Genomic DNA, 21,047 nt, shown 5'->3' with positions numbered 1-21,047 from the left:
ACAAATACAAAAACAAAACAAAAACAAACCTTAAATCATGGGCAGAACTACACTTTGCCTGTGAGCCTGTTTTATGCTGTTTATCCTTCCTGAAGTATTCTTCCCTATTTTCTCCTCTGGGTAACTCCTCTTCATCTTTTTTTAAAAATTATTTTTAGTTATAAATGGGCACAATACCTTTATTTTATTTATTTTTTTTATGTGGTGCTGAGGATCGAACTAGTGCCTCACACATGATAGACAAGCGCTCTACCACTGAGCAACTCTCCAGTCCCATCTTTCAGGTCTTAATGTAGTCATTGACCTCCTGAAAAACATTCCATGACCCTGTCCCCACCACAGAATGGGTTAGCCTCATTTTTTTTGTGTGTGTTGCTGAAGAATCCTGCTCCTCTTACCCTATAATCATACTGCTGACTTCTCTAAAAAGAGTTCCTTACTATTTATTGTCCAAACAAGGATACCTGAGGATAACTATAATTTAAAATATTTTTCTCTTTTGCTTTTTAAATATTGGTTCTTTTTAGTTATATAATCCATTTGGATATAATTATACAAACATTGGCATATCTTAGTCCCATTCTTATGGATGTACTATAAAATAATTTTCAAATAAAATGTTTACTTAAGTTACATGTTTTGTACTCATTAAAGCAAAAAGAATATTTGTACTAAATATATAAACTTTAAAAACAACATAAGCAGAATGATTTTTCTTGTTATATATTCATAGTTTTAAACATTTCTATGTGTAACATAGTGTCACTGTTATTTTACTTATGGAGAGTATATTTTCGAAATAAAATCATTGTTTCTAATTTTTTTAAATAAAACTGTTTCCAATCTTCAAAAACACTATACGTATTAATTCCATGTCACATAATCAAAAAAATTTAATTTTTTAGCCATGTGATTTTTGGCTTAAAAATGGTCCTAAATTATATGGAAGTTAATTACATTTATCAACTAAAATAAAAGGGGAGGGAGGTTAGTGATGGCATGTCCTACATCCACAAAAAAAAAAAAAAAAAAAAGCATGATGGAGGAGTAAGATGGTACAATTTTACTACAGTATCCATTGGGCTGGATATTTCCTGTTTATCACTCCAGATCCCCCTTAGCTTTATGTCTCAGGAGCCTGACTTGAACTCATCACATAGGGGCCTCCCTTGTCTTCTGATTTCTGACTGGATGAACAGGAGGCACCAGCAAGTTACTGAAGGGTATGAAGTTGGGTACTTTTCTCTAGCAACTCTCTCTCAGCTGGGTTTGGCCCAGGTTGGTAAAATCCCATAACTGAAAGTCACAGATTCTGTCAGGTGCCCCTTTTATATAGCCCCTCTCTTTTGGATTCTAGTGATGGTTTCATCTCTTTGTCCCTTTGGGCCTAGGAACTGAAAGTGGCTCCCCACTCTTGCTTGTTTTAGGTGAATGCATCATTGCTTGGCTTTTCTAAAATCTCATATCTTTGCATACTTTTTACAAATACCTAGTTTGACTATGCTTGTCTGTTTGCCATAGTTCTAGGAAGTTAGCTTGTGTATGTATAAAATGATGTGTATATAGGATGATTTGTTGCAACACTATAATTTCCAATAATGAGGTGTTAGAGATATGATGTTAGTAAAGAACTATAAAATAAGCTGGGTATGGTGGTACACACCTCTAATCCCTGGATGCAGAAGCCAGCCTCAGCACCTTATAAGATCCTGAGCAATTTAGTGAGACCCTGTCTCAAAATAAAAAGGACTCGGTGTGGGGGCTGGGGTTGTGACTCAGCAGTAGAGCACCCGCCTTGCACGTGTGAGGCACTGGGTTCGATCATCAGCACCACATAAAAATAAATAAAGCTATTAAAAAAAAAAGGGATGGGGATGTAGCTTAATGATAAAGCACTCCTGGGTGCAATTCACAGTATTTAAAAAAGAAATAAAAACAAAACAATGTATTTATATTTGCATATACACACAGTACACACAGTCTAGAAAGGTATACAAAGAAATGATAACACTGGCTGCTTTGAGAGAGGAGAACTGGGTGACAGGGAGACTTTTAATATTTATTCACTTTTTTCTTTGAATATTATGTCATATGAATGTACTACGAAACAAGGACTAAGGAAGAATTAGGAGACATTAGATTATAATGGAAAAAAACCAGCAAATTATAAAATTGCTGAAATGTTACATCTGTCAAATTCTTGCATTCATTTTTTCTTTTTATTTGTTCTTTTTAGTTATATATGATAGTAGAGTATGTTTTGACATATTTTTGATTGTGAACATGGTCCCTCCATGGAATTTTGCACTGACTAGTATAAATAATATACAGAAGTTAACTTCTTGTACAGGCTCGAATGCACAAAACAATATGTGATAAAGATCTATTTTAAAAGCATGATCATCTTGTTTTTAAAAGGAGCTTCAGTTCCTATAGCTTCCTCCTTTATCCACCAAGTTTACTGATATCATTAAAGCAGTGGTATGACCCAGTGATATTGGTTTCTGTGAAAGGTGTGACTTATTAAAGGAAATGGGACATGAGAAGACTTTACTAGGAAATAAATGGTGGAAGAGAAGAATGCCGAGAAAAGTATTCATTTAACTAAAGTTGGCTAAATCAATCATTTTTGTTATTCAAAAATAGAAAAAACAGGGCTGGGGATGTGGCTCAAGCGGTAGCGCGCTCGCCTGGAATGCGTGCGGCCTGGGTTCGATCCTCAGCACCACATACAACCAAAGATGTTGTTTCCGCTGAAAAACTAAAATAATAAGTAAATATTAAAATTAAAAAAAAATAGAAAAAACATCCAGGTGTGGTGGCACACACCTGTAATCCCAGTGGTTCAGGAGGCTGAGGCAGGAGGATTGAAAGTTCAAGGCCAGCCTCATCAATTTAACCAGTCCCTAACCAGACGCTGTCTCAAAAAAAAAAAAAAAAAAAAAGGCTCAAAATGAAAATGGGGGATGTGGGCTCAATGGGTAAATTCTCCTGGGTTTAATCCCAGGTATTAAAAAAAAAAAAGAAAAAAAAACTAGAAAAAGATTTATCTAAGGTATTTTTATATTCCTGATATGGGCACCCCTGTTAGAGAGTTCTATAAGACATGGGGAGATTCACTCACCCTTCCTGGAACTGTGCTTGGGCGGATTCCTCTGCGACAAGTGTCTCGTATTCCTCAGCAGCAAACCTGTCCCAGTCAGAGGGCTCAGGCCCATCATTTTCAACATCCTGGTTAGAACAAGGACAGAGAGAGAAACAAAAATAATCAAAGACAAAAAATTGAAGGTAGGTCATAACAAATATTGTATATGCTAAAAATACTTCTCTGAAAAGTGTTTCAACATGTTAAAAGAGGTGGTAAGGTAACACGCCTATGATGATTTTCTACAATTCAAACAAAACTGTTGCACTGACTAGTATAAATTATATGTAGAAGTTATTTCTTGTACAGGATTGTTGTTTAGCAGCCATATTTTTTTATGTCTGGATTTATTAGCCTTGTAATCAGAGATGTTTCTCCATTTCCTTCTCCCCAGCCCTTTGTGTAGCAGCATCTGAAGAGAGATGTAATTTGTACATGCCTACCTGAAATGTACCACTCTTTTCTCTGGCTATTTTTTTTTTTTTTTTTGGTACCAGGGACTGAACTGAGGGCACTAGGCCACTAAGCCACATCCCTAGCCCTATTTTGTGTTTTATTTAGAGACAGGGTCTCACTGAGTTGTTTAGTGCCTCACTTTTGCTGAGGCTTGCTTTGAACTCGCCATCCTCCTGCCTCAGCCTCCTGAGCTGCTGGATTACTGGCATGCACCACTATGCCCAGCTTCTCTGGCAAATTTTTACTGTTTCTTTAACAGCCAGCTCAGATATCATATCACCTGTGAGCTCCTCCTGGAAGCAGCCTTTCTCTTCTAGGTCCCTTTTTTTCTAACTATTTGCAAACTTTTGCTGTTCTGTCTTTGTAATCTCCAAATACTCAGTATCTTTTCAACATAGTGAATTTTTTGTTACTTTCTGACTTGTTTTTCACAGTTATGAATAAATATTGATAATTACCACTTCATAGAAAGAAAAGTAAAATTTATATAAGGTAAAAATAAGTGAGGGGAATAACTATTTTCTTGCCCTCCTACATGTGGGCAGTGTCTTAGATTATATTCTAGGTCAAATGTCTTTCCAAGATGAAAAGGAGTTAGTATTGCTCTAGTGTAGGGTTGGTTATATCTAGAATATAAGTACCTAAACACTGGCCACAAAATGTATTACTTACTATATTTAACCCATGTTAAATCCACTACCCAACCCTTTTAACATTTATGACATTGCTATGCATTGTAGACTAATAATTGGCAATTGTTTTTGCTTAGATATGTAAAATAATGGAGGATGTTAAATTCAATGAAACATTATATTGATGTTAGTTAGCAATAACGAACCTTGGTTATGCCCCAAGGTCAGCTGCAGAGTAACTGTTCTTAGAAGGTGATTTTTATAATCTTACCATTATTTAGGTCAACAGTTATATAATATATGGAAGAATAAGAAAAGATTTTTAAAGTTACCTGTAGTTGTATTTTACTGAGCTAAACAGTCTTTCCTATTGACATAATTTTTACTTCTTAAACAGGGGAATGGTGGAGCAAGTGGTTATATTCATTTTTGTTTTGTTTTTGACATGGATTACATGTACAAGGTTTACTGAGGGTCTAAGGTTTTTGGGCATCTCTAATCAGATGCAGAACAATATTTAAAACTGATAGCCATGAACAGCAATCATTAACACTTGAAAAATGTTGTATTTTCTGAAGGTAACTATCAAAGGCTTCTAGATTTCACTTGGAAGGGGCAAGTTATTTATTACAAAATCCCAAATATGCTTATTAGAACAATTAAATCAAGGTCAATATAGTTTCTAATACAGATGTGCCTATTAATATATTTTGAAAAGCTGAACTTTTTTTCAAAAATACTTTTTTGAAACTAGTTCTAATGTGTATGCAAGTACACAGTCCATTCAGTTCAAAGTGTAGGTAGATGAAGTTTACCTAAACTTCAAGATCGGCTGTGGGGAGAAATGTGCTTTTGGTCCTTTATTCTATTTCTGTGGTGCTGGTGATTGAACCCAGGGCCTTATATACTTTATTCTCTTTTCAACATTTGGTGAAGATATTTTAAATACTAAGATTCCTACATGCAGAGACCATTTTAATATGTAGCACACAGCTCCTGATATTATAGCTCTCAAATAAAGTTAAACTTATACTGGTACCTTCTGGACTGCAAAGGGATCTCTCTGTTCATGGTCCAAGTATTTTTCCAGATTAAAGAACGTATCATAGAAGATGTGAGCCATTCTGCACCTCTTCAGATCTTGTAGAGTTATTTTGCCTACATAAAAACAAATATAACTGGTAAATTTCATCAAGAGCTATTCTGACAAAAGAAAAAACTTCCAGTGATGTCTAAAGTGTATGTAAAAGTTTATTATAAAAATCACATTTAAAAAATCAACATAATATTCACAAAACACAAAATTTTAAATGTTACAATTTAGTAGGATACTCACAATACTGTACAACCATCACCACTATCTAGTTCCATGGTACTGTCACATCAAAAAGAAACTCTTCCCTTTTTCCTTTACTTTCCAGCCCCTGGAAACAACTATTTTGCTTTCTGTCTCTATGGAAAAATCTTTTTTTTTTTAAAACAATGCATTTGCAATTATTGCTGGTTCTCCACTCAATAGCCAAGGGGAAACTTCAAACACTTCTGTTCTTGGGAAGCCCACAAGAAAGACCCTGGAGCCAAGCATGGTGGTGCACACCTGTAATCCCAGATCAGGAGGCTGAGGCAGGAGGATGGCAAGTTTGAGACCTGCCTGGGCAACTTGGCGAGACTCTGTCTCAAAATTTAAAAAAGGGCGGGCTGGGGATGTGGCTCAAGGGGTAGTGCGCTCGCCTGGCATGTGTGCGACCCGGGTTCGATCCTCAGCACCACATACCAACAAAGATGTTGTTTCCGCCGAGAACTAAAGAATAAATATTAAAAATTCTCTCTCTCTCTCTCTCTCTCTCTCTCTCTCTCTCTCTCTCTCTCTCTCCTCTCTCTTTAAAAAAAAAATTTTAAAAAAGGGCTAGGGATGTAGCACAGTAGTAAAATAAGTGCCCTGGGTTGACTTCATAGTGCTGTGGAAAAAAAATAAAAAGACTCTGGAAAGTTAAAGAAGTTAGGATCTATGTAGTATTATGTGCCCCACTCTGTTAAAAAGGTAAACAGTGCCATATGCTATTTATTGGGTCTCACCATCATTGGCTGGCTTCACCAAGTCAAGCATCTGACACAGCAAATCATGGAATGGCAAAGGCTCAATGCCCATGGCTTCCATCCGTTCACACTGCTCCTCGTAGAAGTACTCCAGCTCATACATGGAGAGTATACCATCTCCATCCAGGTCCATGCAGCGGAACCAATACTCAATGCTAGGAGATAAGGACACTCATTTTAGCATGGGCCTGGTAAGCGTCCTTTATTCATCAAGATTTGTTATTGCCTGTGTTTCTTCCTAAATTAATTTACATGTGTATATACTTCAGAATTGGACATAGTTCTACAAAGTTTGTTAGGAAAAAAATGGCAGACCTTTTCCTCCTTTTATTTTCTCATCCCAGAATCAACCATTTTCCACACCTGCTTTACTTTTTACCTTCATATTTTCAGGTTACACATCTTATTTTTCCTTTTATTTCTGTTGTAAGAGCTGTCTATTGATTTTGCTCTAAAAAAGATGAGGTTATAGCTCTTTAACTACTTCATATACTTTACCTGCACACCCTTCCCAAACTTTTAATTTAAATTCATCAACACTGAGTTTATAACTTTATACTTTAATCTCTTATTTGCTTAGTCTTCCATGTACTTGACTTCTTCCCTCCTCCAAATCTCTGCCAGCTGTCTAAATCCACATTTAGTCCCATCAGGTATTTTAGCAATTGTATTTTCCCCTCCAGTACTGGAGATTAAACTCAAAGCACTCTACCACTGAGATACATCTCCAGCCCTTTTAATTTCTTTTCTTTTAATTTATTTTGAGACAGGGTCTCGCTAAGTTCCTGAAGTTGGTCTCAAACTTGGGATCCTCCTGCCTCAGCCTCTTGAATCACTGGGATTACAGAAAGAGTACCACCGTACCCTGTAGCAACTGAATTTCTTGATGAAGCCTTCCTTGGTTTCTTTTGACCTTCTTTAATCTAGTTGGCTTGGTCTCTATGCTTGGTTCACAGTTTCATCCTGTTGATACCTAGTGATACCTTTCTTATATCTCACATTTCCCGCATTCTTTGTTTCTTTAGCACATTCTTCAACAGCAGGTAAATATTTTGATCTTTTTATTTTTTGAGGTGGGGTCTCATTGCCCAGACTGGCCTCAAACTCCTGGACTCAAGCAATCCTCCTGCTACAGGTGTACAACACTTCACCCAGCCTAGATCTTGGATGTGGGAAAGTTCCCTTTTCCTACTCTTAGTTTGTATTTTGGCTAGTTATAGAATTAAATATTGGTGTTGCTTTTCCTTCAGATGTTTAAAGGCACTGATGTATATAGTCTTTTGTCTGTCCAGTGTTACCCAGAAGTTTAAATCCACGTTGATATCTGATCCTTTCACTGTAACCTACAGAGGTGCCTCTGAGTCCCTGGTGGTTTGAAATATGATGGAGTGTCTTTGTCTTGATCTAACTCATCTATTTTACTGGGTTTTTTTGAGAACCTATTCACTTTGGAAACTAGTATCTTTCAGTCTTTGGAAATTTTTATAAATTATTTTCTCTCTCCTATCACTCTTCCTTCTTCTCTGTTCTCTTTTTTTACAACTTCTGTTATTTAGACCAGGCATTTGAAACGTGGCTAGTCCATTATGAAATATTCTAAGTGTAAACATACAACAGATTTTTGAATACTTAATATGAAGAAATGAATGTAATACATCAGTAATGTATATTACATATTACAATGTTAATATTTTGAGTATACTAGAGTAAGTAAGTTGTGCAATTAAAATTAATTTTACCTACTTCTTTTTACTTTTGTGGCTAAATTTAAAAATCATATATTAATCTTTAATCGTATTTCAATTTTTATTTATACTGGACTTCTCTGATTTTCACACCTTGTTTTTATTTTTTGATTGCTTCATCCTTTTAAAAATTGTTCTTGGGGTTGGGGTTATGGCTCAAATGGTAGAGCGCTCACCTAACACACATGAGGCACTGAGTTCGATCCTCAGCACCACATAAAAATAAAATAGAGATACTGTGTCCACCTAAAACTAAAAAAAAATTTAAAAATAGTTCTTTCTGGGAGGTTTACTTAGCTTTATTTTCTAAATATTCTGATTTTTTTATTCGGCTATTATAGTTTTTTTTTCTTTCCCTTTTTCAGTACTGAGGATTGAACCCAGGGGTGCTCAACCACTGAGCCATATCCCCAGCCCTTTTTTATATTTTTATTTAGAGACAGGGTCTTATTGAGTTGCTAAGTGCCTCACTAAGTTGCTGAGGCTGACTTTGAACTTGAAATCATCCTGGCTCAGCCTCTCAGGCTACTAGGATTACAGGTACGCACACCCGGCTCTGCTATTATAGTTTTGATTTTATAGTTCTTTTAGTGGTTCCCTGAATACTCCTATTTTATAAAAGAACCTTCTCTTATCTCTCTAAGGATGTTAATCAGTGTTTTGTTGTTGCTGAAGTTTTCTTTTCTCTGAAAGTCTGTTTCTCTGAGTTATCATCTGCATTTGTTTGGTCTCTATCTTTTGTAAAGAGGCTCTACTCAGATACCTTCTGAGCCCTTGTTTCTGCTTATTCTTAAGAGCAGATATTGAAAGCTGATTGGAAGTTTTGATCCACTGGTTTGTTGACTCTGGGATTTACTGTAAAATGATCTGGTTTGGTTCTTTCCTTGGGCACGACCTTCATGCCTTTATTTCAAACCTTCATGCCCTTACTCTTAGGCTAGTCAGATTCCTCAGAAAAGCACTTTTCAGTCTCTTGCTTGGAGGTTTGGGCAGGAAGAGAGCATTCTGTTTGTTGAGAAAGAAATGAAGACTGGGAATCTCAGCTCATTTAATCTGTTTTCAATCTAGTATCTGCTATGGTTGGGACAAAAGTGTATCCTCCAGGGTTTTTGTGTTAAAAGTCTTGGTTCCCAGTGGGATGGTTTTAAGAGGCAGTGGGACATTTAAGAGGTGGGGAGTAATGGGAGGTCATTAGGTCACTAGGATTCTGCTCTCTGAAGCAATTAAGGCAGTTCTCTAGAGAGGGTTATTATAGAAAAGCAAGACTGGCCCCTTCCTGCCTGCTCTGACTTGGTGTCTTGCCATGTGATCTCTCTCTCTCTTGTCTGAGCTGTTGTTACTGTGATCCATCCATCATGAAGTCTGTACCAGAGCTGAACTAATGGTAGTACCATGCCCTTGAACCTCCGAAACTGTGTAAAATAAAACCTCTTTCCTTTGTAAGTTACCCATCCTCAGGTATGGATGCTACATTGGCCCAACATAAAGTGGACAAATTCACAACTTCAGCTGATTAAGTGCTCCCAGGTGCCAGGTACATCCAAGTCTTGAATGTTTGGAAGTTTTGCTTAGTATATCTGCTTGTTTATTTTTCCCCTCTGCTGGCTTAGAATTTTAGCAGCCTGCCAAGTTTATCTGCTTTCCAGCTTCCAAACCTTTATTATTATCTCTTTTCCTATCTCCTTTATTTTTGTGGGTTCATTCTCCTAAAAAACCTCTTCATAGGCATTTTAGTGGGGTTTCAAGATAGACAAAAATTGCTACATATGGTTAAGTTGGTATCTTCACTCAGAAACTATTTATGGCCACTTTCTCATATATCACTATCCCTTTATAACTGTATCATCAATATAATCACAGAATATGAAACCAGCAGAATTAACTGGAAATAGGGAACATTATATACTTTAAAAGCTACTAATTTTATGGCAAAGTAAAACTCAAGAGGTTTTAGAACACTACTGGTTAAATTCCCACTTGTAGGCATGAACCACCATACATTTAATGGTTTGTAAAAATTTCTTTTGGGAAGAGAAAATAATTACTGTTAATTGTTTTTCCAAGTCAGTCACACTAAGATCTGTGTGTATCTTTTCTGAGAAGGATATATTTTATATAATTGCAACAAACTGAAAATGTAATACTTGCAAAGTTCTTTTGAGAACTATATTCTAAAAATGGTGCCAACCTGATGTTTAATGTTACTATTAAAGAACAGAGGGAACATTCATGGATACAACCAACATGAGGTAACAACAGGGCCATAGTGAGGTCCAACCTTATATCTATTCTTAGAGTTATATTTAAAAAAAAGGGCAGAATATTGCCTCATTTTGAAACAATTCCTGATTGTGGGGAAAAACCTTGAAGAGACATATCTTATCCACTGAGAGTTACAATAAATGTGGTAGTGTTTAGCTGTTACATCATAGTCTTCATTTTTAAAATAATGCTTTTAGTTTTAAAAGGGTAGTAAAATTTCCTTTGATCTGTAAGAATCTCCTTTGACTGGTCTTTAAGAATCTTAAAATTCCTTATTACTTAAGAGAACCAAAAGGAAGAAAGCCAATTTTGATTTTGACAAGGACCTAATAGGACAGAAGCGAAAAGCAACTTATTTTACTAAGGAATGTAAACTGAAGTACTTTATTGCCACTTACATTTTCAATTAAGAACTAAGATAAAACAGTTTGTACAGTAATTAAAGCAAAAGCATATGCTATGTGATAGCCCCAAACAGATAAGGCTAGAATGCACAGAGATAGATACTGCCTGAATACCTGCCAAAGGCTCATGATAGTAGCCTTTAAATATCTATATGAAGGACATGGAAGATGAAATTCCTTGTGATTTTGTGAGAATTAGAGAACATAAAGATCAGTGTTCAAAAGACAGAAGGTGATTTTGGGTACAGACCTAGAAAAACGAAACAGGCTGTCTCAGTTGGTAGTTACTTATCCCTGAAAGTTCAGAAGCAGTGGCTGGTTGGATAAACACATGAAAGAACTATTCAAAGGGAATTTTCTTATTGTAAGTACGGAATACTCTCTAAAGTTTCTTGCAATGCCTATTTTCAAATATTTTTCTTACCAAAGCTAATTTATCTTCTTAGAGGCTAAAAGCAGTGATTCTTCATTAGAAAAAAATTAGAAAACAGAAAAGCATACAGAAGGAAAAATTTGTTTAATTTTTGCTATATTTACCATCAATTTTCAAAGGATACACTTATCAATGACAAATTATATTTGTACAATTTTAGACATAAACAAGATTACCCCTTGTTCCTGGGCTAGATGAAATTGAGTTCTGGACTGGTGATTTCTTACCCTGATATAAACTCCTATAAGCGGGTCGATCCAACATGGTGGTGGGCGCGGAGAGATCAAGTCTCTGACCTCTCCAGCTGCGCGGGCATAGGGAGTCGTAAACTGTCTAAATGCTGTTTGCTCAGGATCACTAGGCAATGCTGAGCTGACGTGGATCTGGGGCCAACAGTTTGGGCCTCTCAGAACACACACCGAGCCCGGATCGGCTGCATTCAAGCTCAGGTTCGCCTGCTTCTCGTGACTCAGCACTAACGATCCCGCTGAAATAACTGGTCAGATCTTCTAAACTTACAGAGGTAAAAGCCAACCGAGCCTTCATAGGCAGTGGCCACAGGATTGAAACGGGGCTTGGGAGAGACAGTCAGGACCCACCCGTTGCATTGGTCACCTGGCAAAGGGAAAGAACGGTCACCATTTGCATGGGATACCACCATGGCAGAGAACTGACGTCACGGGCGGAGGAGATAACTTCATTGAAACCAGCCGTGACAGGTGTGTAATCCCCTAGCCATCCCTCTCCACACAGCGGGGAAACCTTAAGGGCCCCTCCCAGCTCTCCTGTAAGGGCTCCTCCCAGCTCTCCCGTGAGCGTGATAGCCAGACCGAGGGAATCAGGAGTGGGGCAGGACTCACGGCTCGAAACTCCCGGCTACCGCTCCCACCAGTGCTGACAACTGGGGTCTCTTGCACCAGCTACCAGGGGCGTGGCTACCGGAGGGCAAGCAAATTCGCTGGGGGTTTTCAGCCCCAAGCTCTACAAACTTAGGGTCTGAGGGAGGCAAACAGGGAGAGTGTGCCCAGGCGTTCATGAAAACAGGGCTCCCAGGAGCAGCAGACCTGGCATGTAGCCAGTATTGTGGTGAGCGTCACAGGTGAGCGGGGCCTGGCTGGAGGAAACACAAGAGAAGGCCCTAGACACTCAGGATTGGAGACCCGCCCAGTCTGGGAGGAAGAACTGCTGCACAGTGATTGGTTCCCACCTATTGAGAGGAGAAGCTTGGCCCAGTGGGCACAGCTCCACCTACTGGAAGAGAAGTTAATTGAACTCTATGACTGCATTTATTATTATTTTTATTATTTAATTTGGGGTTTTTTCTTTCATTTTCATTTTTTTGTTGTTGTTCTTTAACTTTTTTTAAATTTTTAAAATTTTTAAAAATTTTATTATTATTATTATTTTTTTAAATTTTAATTTTCATTTTTTTATCATTTTTTAAAAAATTTTTCTTTCTTTCTTTCTTTTCTATTTTTTTCTTTTGTCTTTTCATTTCTTTTCAATTTTCTTATTCCCCCTTCCTTGAATTCTACCTGCCTACTCTCATTCTCTTTAGTGACTTCTTCCCTTCCCTTCTAATATCTTTCCTCCCAAGCATCAAATAAATTTATAAGAGTAAACAGTAACTCAGCAGTCAAACAGAACAAGAAGTAACAGGAGCAGCATAAAAAAGCAAGGAAGAAAAGGAGTACAAACAATGAAAGACAGCCTAAATATTCAGGAGGACCTAGAGTCACCAGAAAAATGGTCATATAAAGAACTCAAGGAATACCTTAGACAGATGGAATGGAACCTTAAAGAGGATACGAGACAGCAAATCCAAACAGTGAAAGAACACATTGAAAATGAATTACATAAACAGATAAAAGAAGAAGTTAAGCATCTTTATCAGGAGATAGAGATTATTAAAAAAATCAAACAATAATTCTAGAAATGAAGGAAACGATAAACCAAATTAAAAACTCAATTGAGAGTATCACTAACAGAGTGGAGCAAGTAGAAGCCAGAATGTCAGATAATGAAGACAAAATATATCATCTTTTTAAAAAATTTTTTTTTTAATATTTATTTTTTAGTTTTCGGCGGATACAACATCTTTGTTGTATCCTCAAGTTCAAGAATCAAATAGACCACAACACAATAATTATGGGTGACTTCAACATACCCCTCTCACCATTGGACAGATCCTCCAAACAAAAGTTGAATAAAGAAACTATAGAACTCAATATCACAATCAATAACCTAGACTTAACTGACATATATAGAATATATCAACCATCATCAAGTGGATATACTTTTTTATCAGCAGCACATGGATCCTTCTCAAAAACAGACCATATATCATGCCATAGGGCAACCCTCAGTAAATATAAAGGGGTGGAGATAATACCATACATTTTATCTGATCATAATGGAATGAAACTGGAAATCAATGATAAAAGAAGGAAGGAAAAATCGTATATCACATGGAAAATGAACAATATGTTACTGAATGATCAATGGGTTACAGAAGACATAAAGGAGGAAATCAAAAAATTCTTAGAGATAAATGAAAATACAGACACAACATATAGGAATCTATGGGGCACAATGAAAGCAGTTTTAAGAGGGAAATTCATTGCCTGGAGGTCATTCCTCAAAAAAAGGAAAAACCAACAAATAAATGAGCTCACACTTCATCTCAGAGCCCTAGAAAAGGAAGAGCAAAACAACAGCAAATGTAGCAGAAGGCAAGAAATAATTAAAATCAGAGCGGAAATCAATGAAATTGAAACAAAAGAAACTATTGAAAAAATTAACAAAACTAAAAGTTGGTTCTTTGAAAAAATAAATAAGATCGACAGACCCTTAGCCATGCTAATGAAGAGAAGAAGAGAGAGAACTCAAATTACTAACATACGGGATGAAAAAGGCAATATCACAACAAATGCTACAGAAATACAGAAGACAATTAGAAATTATTTTGAAAACCTATATTCCAATAAAATAGAAGATAGTGAAGACATCGATAAATTTCTTAAGTCATATGATTTGCCCAGACTGAGTCAGGAGGATACACACAATTTAAACAGACCAATTTCAATGGATGAAATAGAAGAAGCAATCAAAAGACTACCAACCAAGAAAAGCCCAGGACCGGGTGGGTATACAGCGGAGTTTTACAAAACCTTTAAACAAGAATTAATACCAATACTTTTCAAGTTATTTCAGGAAATAGAAAAAGAGGGAGCTCTGCCAAATTCATTCTATGAGGCCAACATCACCCTGATTCCGAAACCAGACAAAGACACCTCAAAGAAAGAAAATTACAGACCAATATCTCTGATGAACCTAGATGCAAAAATCCTCAATAAAATTCTGGCGAATCGGATACAAAGGCACATCAAAAAAATTGTGCACCGGGGCTGGGGATATGGCTCAAGCGGTGGCGCGCTCGCCTGGCATGCGTGCGGCCCGGGTTCGAGCCTCAGCACCACATACCAACAAGGATGTTGTGTCCGCCGAGAACTAAAAAATAAATATTAAAAAAATTCTCTCTCTCTCTCTCTCTCTCTCTCTCTCTCTCCTCTCTCACTCTTTCTTTAAAAAAAAAAATTGTGCACCATGATCAAGTAGGAGTCATCCCTGGGATGCAAGGATGGTTCAATATACGGAAATCAATAAATGTTATTCACCACATCAATAGACTTAAAGATAAGAACCATATGATCATCTTGGTAGATGCAGAAAAAGCATTCGACAAAGTACAGCATCCCTTTATATTCAAAACATTAGAAAAACTAGGGATAACAGGAACTTTCCTTGACACTGTAAAAGCTATCTATGCTAAGCCTCAAGCTAGCATAATTCTGAATGGAGAAAAATTGAAGGCATTCCCTCTAAAATCTGGAACAAGACAGGGATGCCCTCTATCACCACTTCTATACAATATAGTTCTTGAAACACTGGCCAGAGCAATTAGACAGATGAAAGAAATTAAAGGCATAAAAATAAGAAAAGAAGAACTTAAATTATCACTATTTGCGGATGACATGATTCTATACCTAGAAGACCCAAAAGGGTCTACAAAAAAACTACTAGAACTAATAAATGAATTCAGCAAAGTGGCAGGATATAAAATCAACACGCATAAATCAAAGGCATTTCTGTATATCAGTGACAAAACTTCTGAAATGGAAATGAGGAAAAACACTCCATTCACAATATCCTCAAAAAAAAAAAATACTTGGGAATCAACCTAACAAAAGAGGTGAAAGATTTATACAATGAAAACTACAGAACCCTAAAAAGAGAAGTAGAAGAAGATCTTAGAAGATGGAAAAATATACCCTGTTCATGGATAGGCAGAACTAACATCATCAAAATGGCGATATTGCCAATAGCTCTCTATAGGTTTAATGCAATGCCAATCAAAATCCCAATGGCATTTCTTGTAGAAATAGATAAAGCAATCATGAAATTCATATGTAAAAATAAAAGACCCAGAATAGCAAAAGCAATTCTAAGCAGGAAGTGTGAATCAGGCGGTATAGCGATACCAGATTTCAAACTATATTACAGAGCAGTAGTAACAAAAACAGCATGGTACTGGTACCAGAACAGGCGGGTGGACCAATGGTACAGAATAGAGGACACAGAAACCAATCCACAAAGCTACAACTATCTTATATTTGATAAAGGAGCTAAAAGCATGCAATGGAGAAAGAATAGCATCTTCAACAAATGGTGTTGGGAAAACTGGAAATCCATATGCAACAAAATGAAACTGAATCCCCTCCTCTCGCCATGCACAAAAGTTAACTCAAAGTGGATCAAGGAGCTAGATATCAAATCAGAGACTCTGCGTCTGATAGAAGAAAAAGTTGGCTCCGATCTACATATTTTGGGGTGGGGCTCCAAATTCCTTAATAGGACACCCATAGCACAAGAGTTAATAACAAGAATCAACAAATGGGACTTACTTAAACTGAAAAGTTTTTTCTCAGCAAGAGAAACAATAAGAGAGGTAAATAGGGAGCCTACATCCTGGGAACAAATCTTTACTCCTCACACTTCAGATAGAGCCCTAATATCCAGAGTATACAAAGAACTCAAAAAATTAGACAATAAGATAACAAATAACCCAATCAACAAATGGGCCAAGGACCTGAACAGACACTTCTCAGAGGAGGATATACAATCAATAACAAGTACATGAAAAAATGCTCACCATCTCTAGCAGTCAGAGAAATGCAAATCAAAACCACCCTAAGATACCATCTCACTCCAGTAAGATTGGCAGCCACTATGAAGTCAAACAACAACAAGTGCTGGCGAGGATGTGGGGAAAAGGGTACTCTTGGGACTGCAAACTGGTGTGGTCAATTTGGAAAGCAGTATGGAGATTCCTGGGAAAGCTGGGAATGGAACCACCATTTGACCCAGCTATTGCCCTTCTTGGACTATTCCCTGAAGACCTTAAAAGAGCATACTACAGGGATACTGCCACATCGTTGTTCATAGCAGCACAATTCACAATTGCTAGACTGTGGAACCAACCCAGATGCCCTTCAATAGATGAATGGATAAAAAAAAGTCACATTTATACACCATGGAGTATTACGCAGCACTAAAAAATGACAAAATCATGGAATTTGCAGGGAAATGGATGGCACTAGAGCAGATTATACTTAGTGAAGCTAGCCAATCCCTAAAAAACAAATACCAAATGTCTTCTTTGATATAATGAGAGCAACTAAAACAGAGCAGGGAGGAAGAGCAGGAAGAAAAGATTAACATTAAACAGAGACATGAGGTGGGAGGGAAAGGGAGAGAAAAGGGAAATTGCATGGAAATGGAGGGATACCCTCATTGTTATACAAAATTACATATAAGAGGTTGTGAGGGGAATGGGAAAATAAACAAGGAGAGAAATGAATTACAGTAGATGGGGTAGAGAGAGGAGGGGAGGGGAGGGGAGGGAGGATAGTAGAGGATAGGAAAGGTAGCAGAATACAACACTCACTAATATGGCATTATGTAGAAATGTGGATGTGTAACCGATGTGATTCTGTAATCTGTATTTGGGGCAAAAATGGGAGTTCATAACTCACTTGAATCTAATGTATGAAATATGATATGTCAGAGCTTTGTAATGGTTTGAACAACCAATAAAAAAAAAGAAAAAAAAAATAAACTCCTATAAGCTATTCAAGAACAAAGTTACAGGAAACTCCATTATGCTAAGGGAATAACTAAATGTGTATTCCTTCATACATCTGGTATACATATTTTAGCACATACTATATTCCAAGGCACTGGCCTAGTGCCCTCATGTATAATAAAAGTGAGTGAAATAGTTGCTAAAGATGACACCTAGAGGAATGGGAAAAAATAAGGAGAGAAATGAATTACAGTAGATGGGGTAGAGAGAGAAGATGGGAGGGGAGGGGGGATAGTAGAGGACAGGAAAGGAAGCAGAATACAACAGTTACTATTATGGCATTATGTAAAAATGTGGATGTATAACTGATGTGATTCTGCAATATTTGTAATGTTTTGAATAACCAATAAAAAAAAAATAAAAAAAATAAACTGAACACACACACACACACACACACACACACACACACACACACAAAGATGACACCTAGAGAGATGAGTAAAGCAGAAGCAGAATGTAATAAAAACTGGGGCAGGGATTGAAGAACACACCAAAATAAGGCTTGTTAAGAGTCTGTCCACAAAACAATCTACCACAAAGACATTTTTTCATATCTATTCCTGCTGGGACCAGATATGCAGTCTTAATACCCTACCTTTGTACACAGTATCTTAACACTTTATTGAGTGTATTACTTATTTTCATGAAACTCCTTTTTCCACCTGTGTCTTTCATAGGCCAGAAAGTTGATTTCTGTCAAATGCTTCCTATTACATTTTCTTTTTTAAAAACATTTATTTTATTAACCTTTTAAAAATATATATTTATTTTAGTTGTTGATGGACCTTCATTTATTTGTTTATATGCAGTGGTGAGAATCGAACCCAGTGCTTCTCACACATGCTAGGCAAGTGCTCTACCACTGAGCCACAACCCCAGCCCTACATTTTCTTAAACAAGAGTTTGATTTGGTATTTCTTCAAATGATTGGAAGAGTACAATGAAATTATATGGCTTGGGAGATTTCTTTTTTCTGAATGGTTTAATATAAATATATTTAAAAGATATGAGTCTATTTACATTATGTATTTCTTCTTGGGTAAGTATTACTAATTAGTGACTTTCAAGGAAATTTAAGTCAACATATTTATGTGTTTGTGTTAACTGTTGTATTCATCGATTATCTTTTAAAACATCCTAATTCCTCTTCAGTAACCCTTTTTGATTCATGAATTATTTAGAAGTGTTTTTTCAGTTTCCAAGTGTGTAGAGATTTTCTAATTTTGTTTCCTTTTTCTTTTATGGTCCTGGAGATTGAACCTAGGGGTGCTCTATCACTGAGATATATTTCCAGCCCTTTTCATTTTATTTTGAGACGGAGTCCCACTAAGTTGCCAAGGCTGGCCTCAAACCTGTGATCCTCCTGCTTCAACCTGCTGAGTTGCTGGGATTATATAAGCATATGCCATTTATTTTTCTCTTACTGATTTCTATATTAATTCCATTTTGGTCAGAGAATATACTCTCTTTTATTTCAATCCTTTTTTTAAAAAAAAAACTGTACTGAAATATATTTCACATCATACTTTCATTTAAAAAATACAATTCAATGTTTTTTAGTATACAGAGTTGTATAACTGTCACCACAGTTAATTTTGGGACCCTCTCCATCATCTCCAAAAACAAATTTCATACCCACTAGCACTCATTTCTCATTTCCTCACAGGCCCCCAGTGGACTAAGCAGTCACTAGTCTGCTTTCTGTATCTACTTATTTTGCCTGTTTTGGACAACTCATATATAGTCATTCATTGCTTAACAAAAGGAAACATTCTGAGGAATGTTGTTAGGCAGTTTCACTGTTCTATTAACATCAAAGCATGTACTTACATAAACTAAGATGGCTATGGTATCACTAGGTGATAGTCACATGTGTTGGCCTGTTGTTGACTAAAACATTATTGTGGCACATAACTGTAAATGAATTCATATAGTAAGTGGTGTTTTGTGTTTGCCATCTTTTTTAAAATTTATTTTTAATTTGATTTTTAGTTGTAATTGGACACAATATCTTTATTTATTTATTTTATGTGGTGCTGCCAGTGCCTCGCCGCACGTGCTTGGTGAGCGCTCTACTGCTGAGCCACGCCCTAGCCCCGCCATTTTTTTTTCCACATAAATGTTTTCGAGATTCAACCATGTGTATTATGTACTTCATTTCTTTTTTTTAAAATATTTTTTTAGTTATAGATGGGCACAATATCTTTATTTTATTTATTTTTATGTGGTACTGAGGATTGAACCCAGTACCTCACGCATGCAAGGCAAGCACTCTACCACTGAGCTACAAATCCAGCCCTTTCATTTCTTTTTTTTACTACTAAATAATATTTGATTTTATAGGTATACACATTTGTTTACCTACCAAATGATGGACATTTGGGTTGTTCCTATGCTTTGGCTGTTAGATATAATGCTGCTACAGATTTTTGTGTGGATATGTCTTCATTTCTCTTGGGTATATACCTCTGAGTGGAATTACTGAATCATAAGGTAAGTAACTCTAAGTTACCGTCTGAAGAACTGTCAGACTATTTTCCAAGTGGCTTTGCCATTTTACATTCCTACCAGTAGTTTATAAAGTTCTGATTTCTCTTCATCCTCACCAACACTTGTTATTATCTGACTATATGATTACAGCTTTGCTAGTGGGTGTGAAGTGGTATATTGTGGTTTTTACTTTTTGTAGTACTACGTACAGAATCCAAGGCCTTATGCATGCTGGGCAACTGCTTACCACTGAACTACATCTGCAGCCTTATCTTGTGGTTTTAATGTGCTTTTCCCTAATGATTCATGATGTGAAATATCTTTTCACGTGCTTATTCATCCATCTTCGCCTGAATAAATAGATTTTTTTGTTCTTTTTAAAAACTGGGTGTATTTTTATTGCTGAGTCGCGTTGTTTATATATTCTAGATACAAGCTCTTTATCAGAGATATCATCTGCAGATATCCTCTCCTAGGTTGTAAGTTGTCTTTTCTTTTTTTAAAAATTTTTTAATTATACATGGGCACAATATCTTTATATTGCTTATTTATTTTTATATGGTGCTGAGGATTGAACCCAGTGCCTCACATGTGTGAGGTAAGCACTCTGCCACTGAGCCACAACCCTAGCCCTCATTTTCTTGATGATGTCTTAGGAAGCACAAAAGCTTTGAATTTTGATGAAATCCCATTAATCCATTTTTTTTTTTTTTTTTAGAATCCAAAGCCTCTTTATGAACAGTATGGAACACTTCACGAATTTGTGTGTCATCCTTGTGCAGAGGCCATGCTAATCTTCTCTGTATCTTTCCAATCCTAGTATATATACTGCCAAAGTAAGCACCCATTAATCCATTTTTTTTTCTGTGTTGCTTGTGTTTGTGGTGTCATAGAAAAGTAACTGTGCCTAACCAAGGGCATAAAAATTTACTTGTATATTCTTCTCAAAGTTTTGTAGTTTTAGCTCTTATGTTATGGCCTGTGATCTGTTTGACTTTTAATTTTGTGTATAAGGTAAGACTGGGGTACAAATTTATTCTTTTGCTTGTGATATCCAGTTGCCCCAATGCCATTTGTTGAAAACACTGTTCTTTCCAATTGGATTTTTCTTGGCATCCTTGTAGAGAGTCCATTAGCCATAAATATATTTCTGGAGTCTCATTTCTATTTTTTTATAT

The 21,047-nt window shown here is 36.5% G+C and overlaps 1 protein-coding gene and 1 non-coding gene across 4 annotated transcripts in view; both read right to left on the bottom strand.

The window, feature by feature from the left end:
• The window catches only part of Ppp2r3a (protein phosphatase 2 regulatory subunit B''alpha), a 175,870-nt gene that overhangs the window by 16,109 nt on the left and 138,714 nt on the right, over positions 1–21,047 (bottom strand). For all 3 annotated transcript variants that reach the window (XM_026384073.2, XM_026384076.2, XM_026384074.2), the window contains 3 exons: positions 6,310–6,485; positions 5,273–5,391; positions 3,125–3,231 (listed from right to left, as the gene is read on the bottom strand). In XM_026384073.2, the coding sequence (XP_026239858.1) occupies positions 3,125–3,231; positions 5,273–5,391; positions 6,310–6,485 (402 nt within the window). The remainder of the gene's footprint in view (positions 1–3,124; positions 3,232–5,272; positions 5,392–6,309; positions 6,486–21,047) is intronic.
• Positions 20,607–20,709, bottom strand: LOC113179446 (U6 spliceosomal RNA). Its single transcript, XR_003300349.1, has one exon. It is a non-coding gene; the product is annotated as a U6 spliceosomal RNA (small nuclear RNA).

Source organism: Urocitellus parryii, chromosome 2 (genome assembly GCF_045843805.1).
Source record: "Urocitellus parryii isolate mUroPar1 chromosome 2, mUroPar1.hap1, whole genome shotgun sequence".
In the NCBI taxonomy this organism is placed as follows: Eukaryota; Metazoa; Chordata; class Mammalia; order Rodentia; family Sciuridae; genus Urocitellus; species Urocitellus parryii.
The sequence above is the reverse complement of the archived record's forward strand: the minus strand, read 5'-3'. Positions and strand labels throughout refer to the sequence as shown.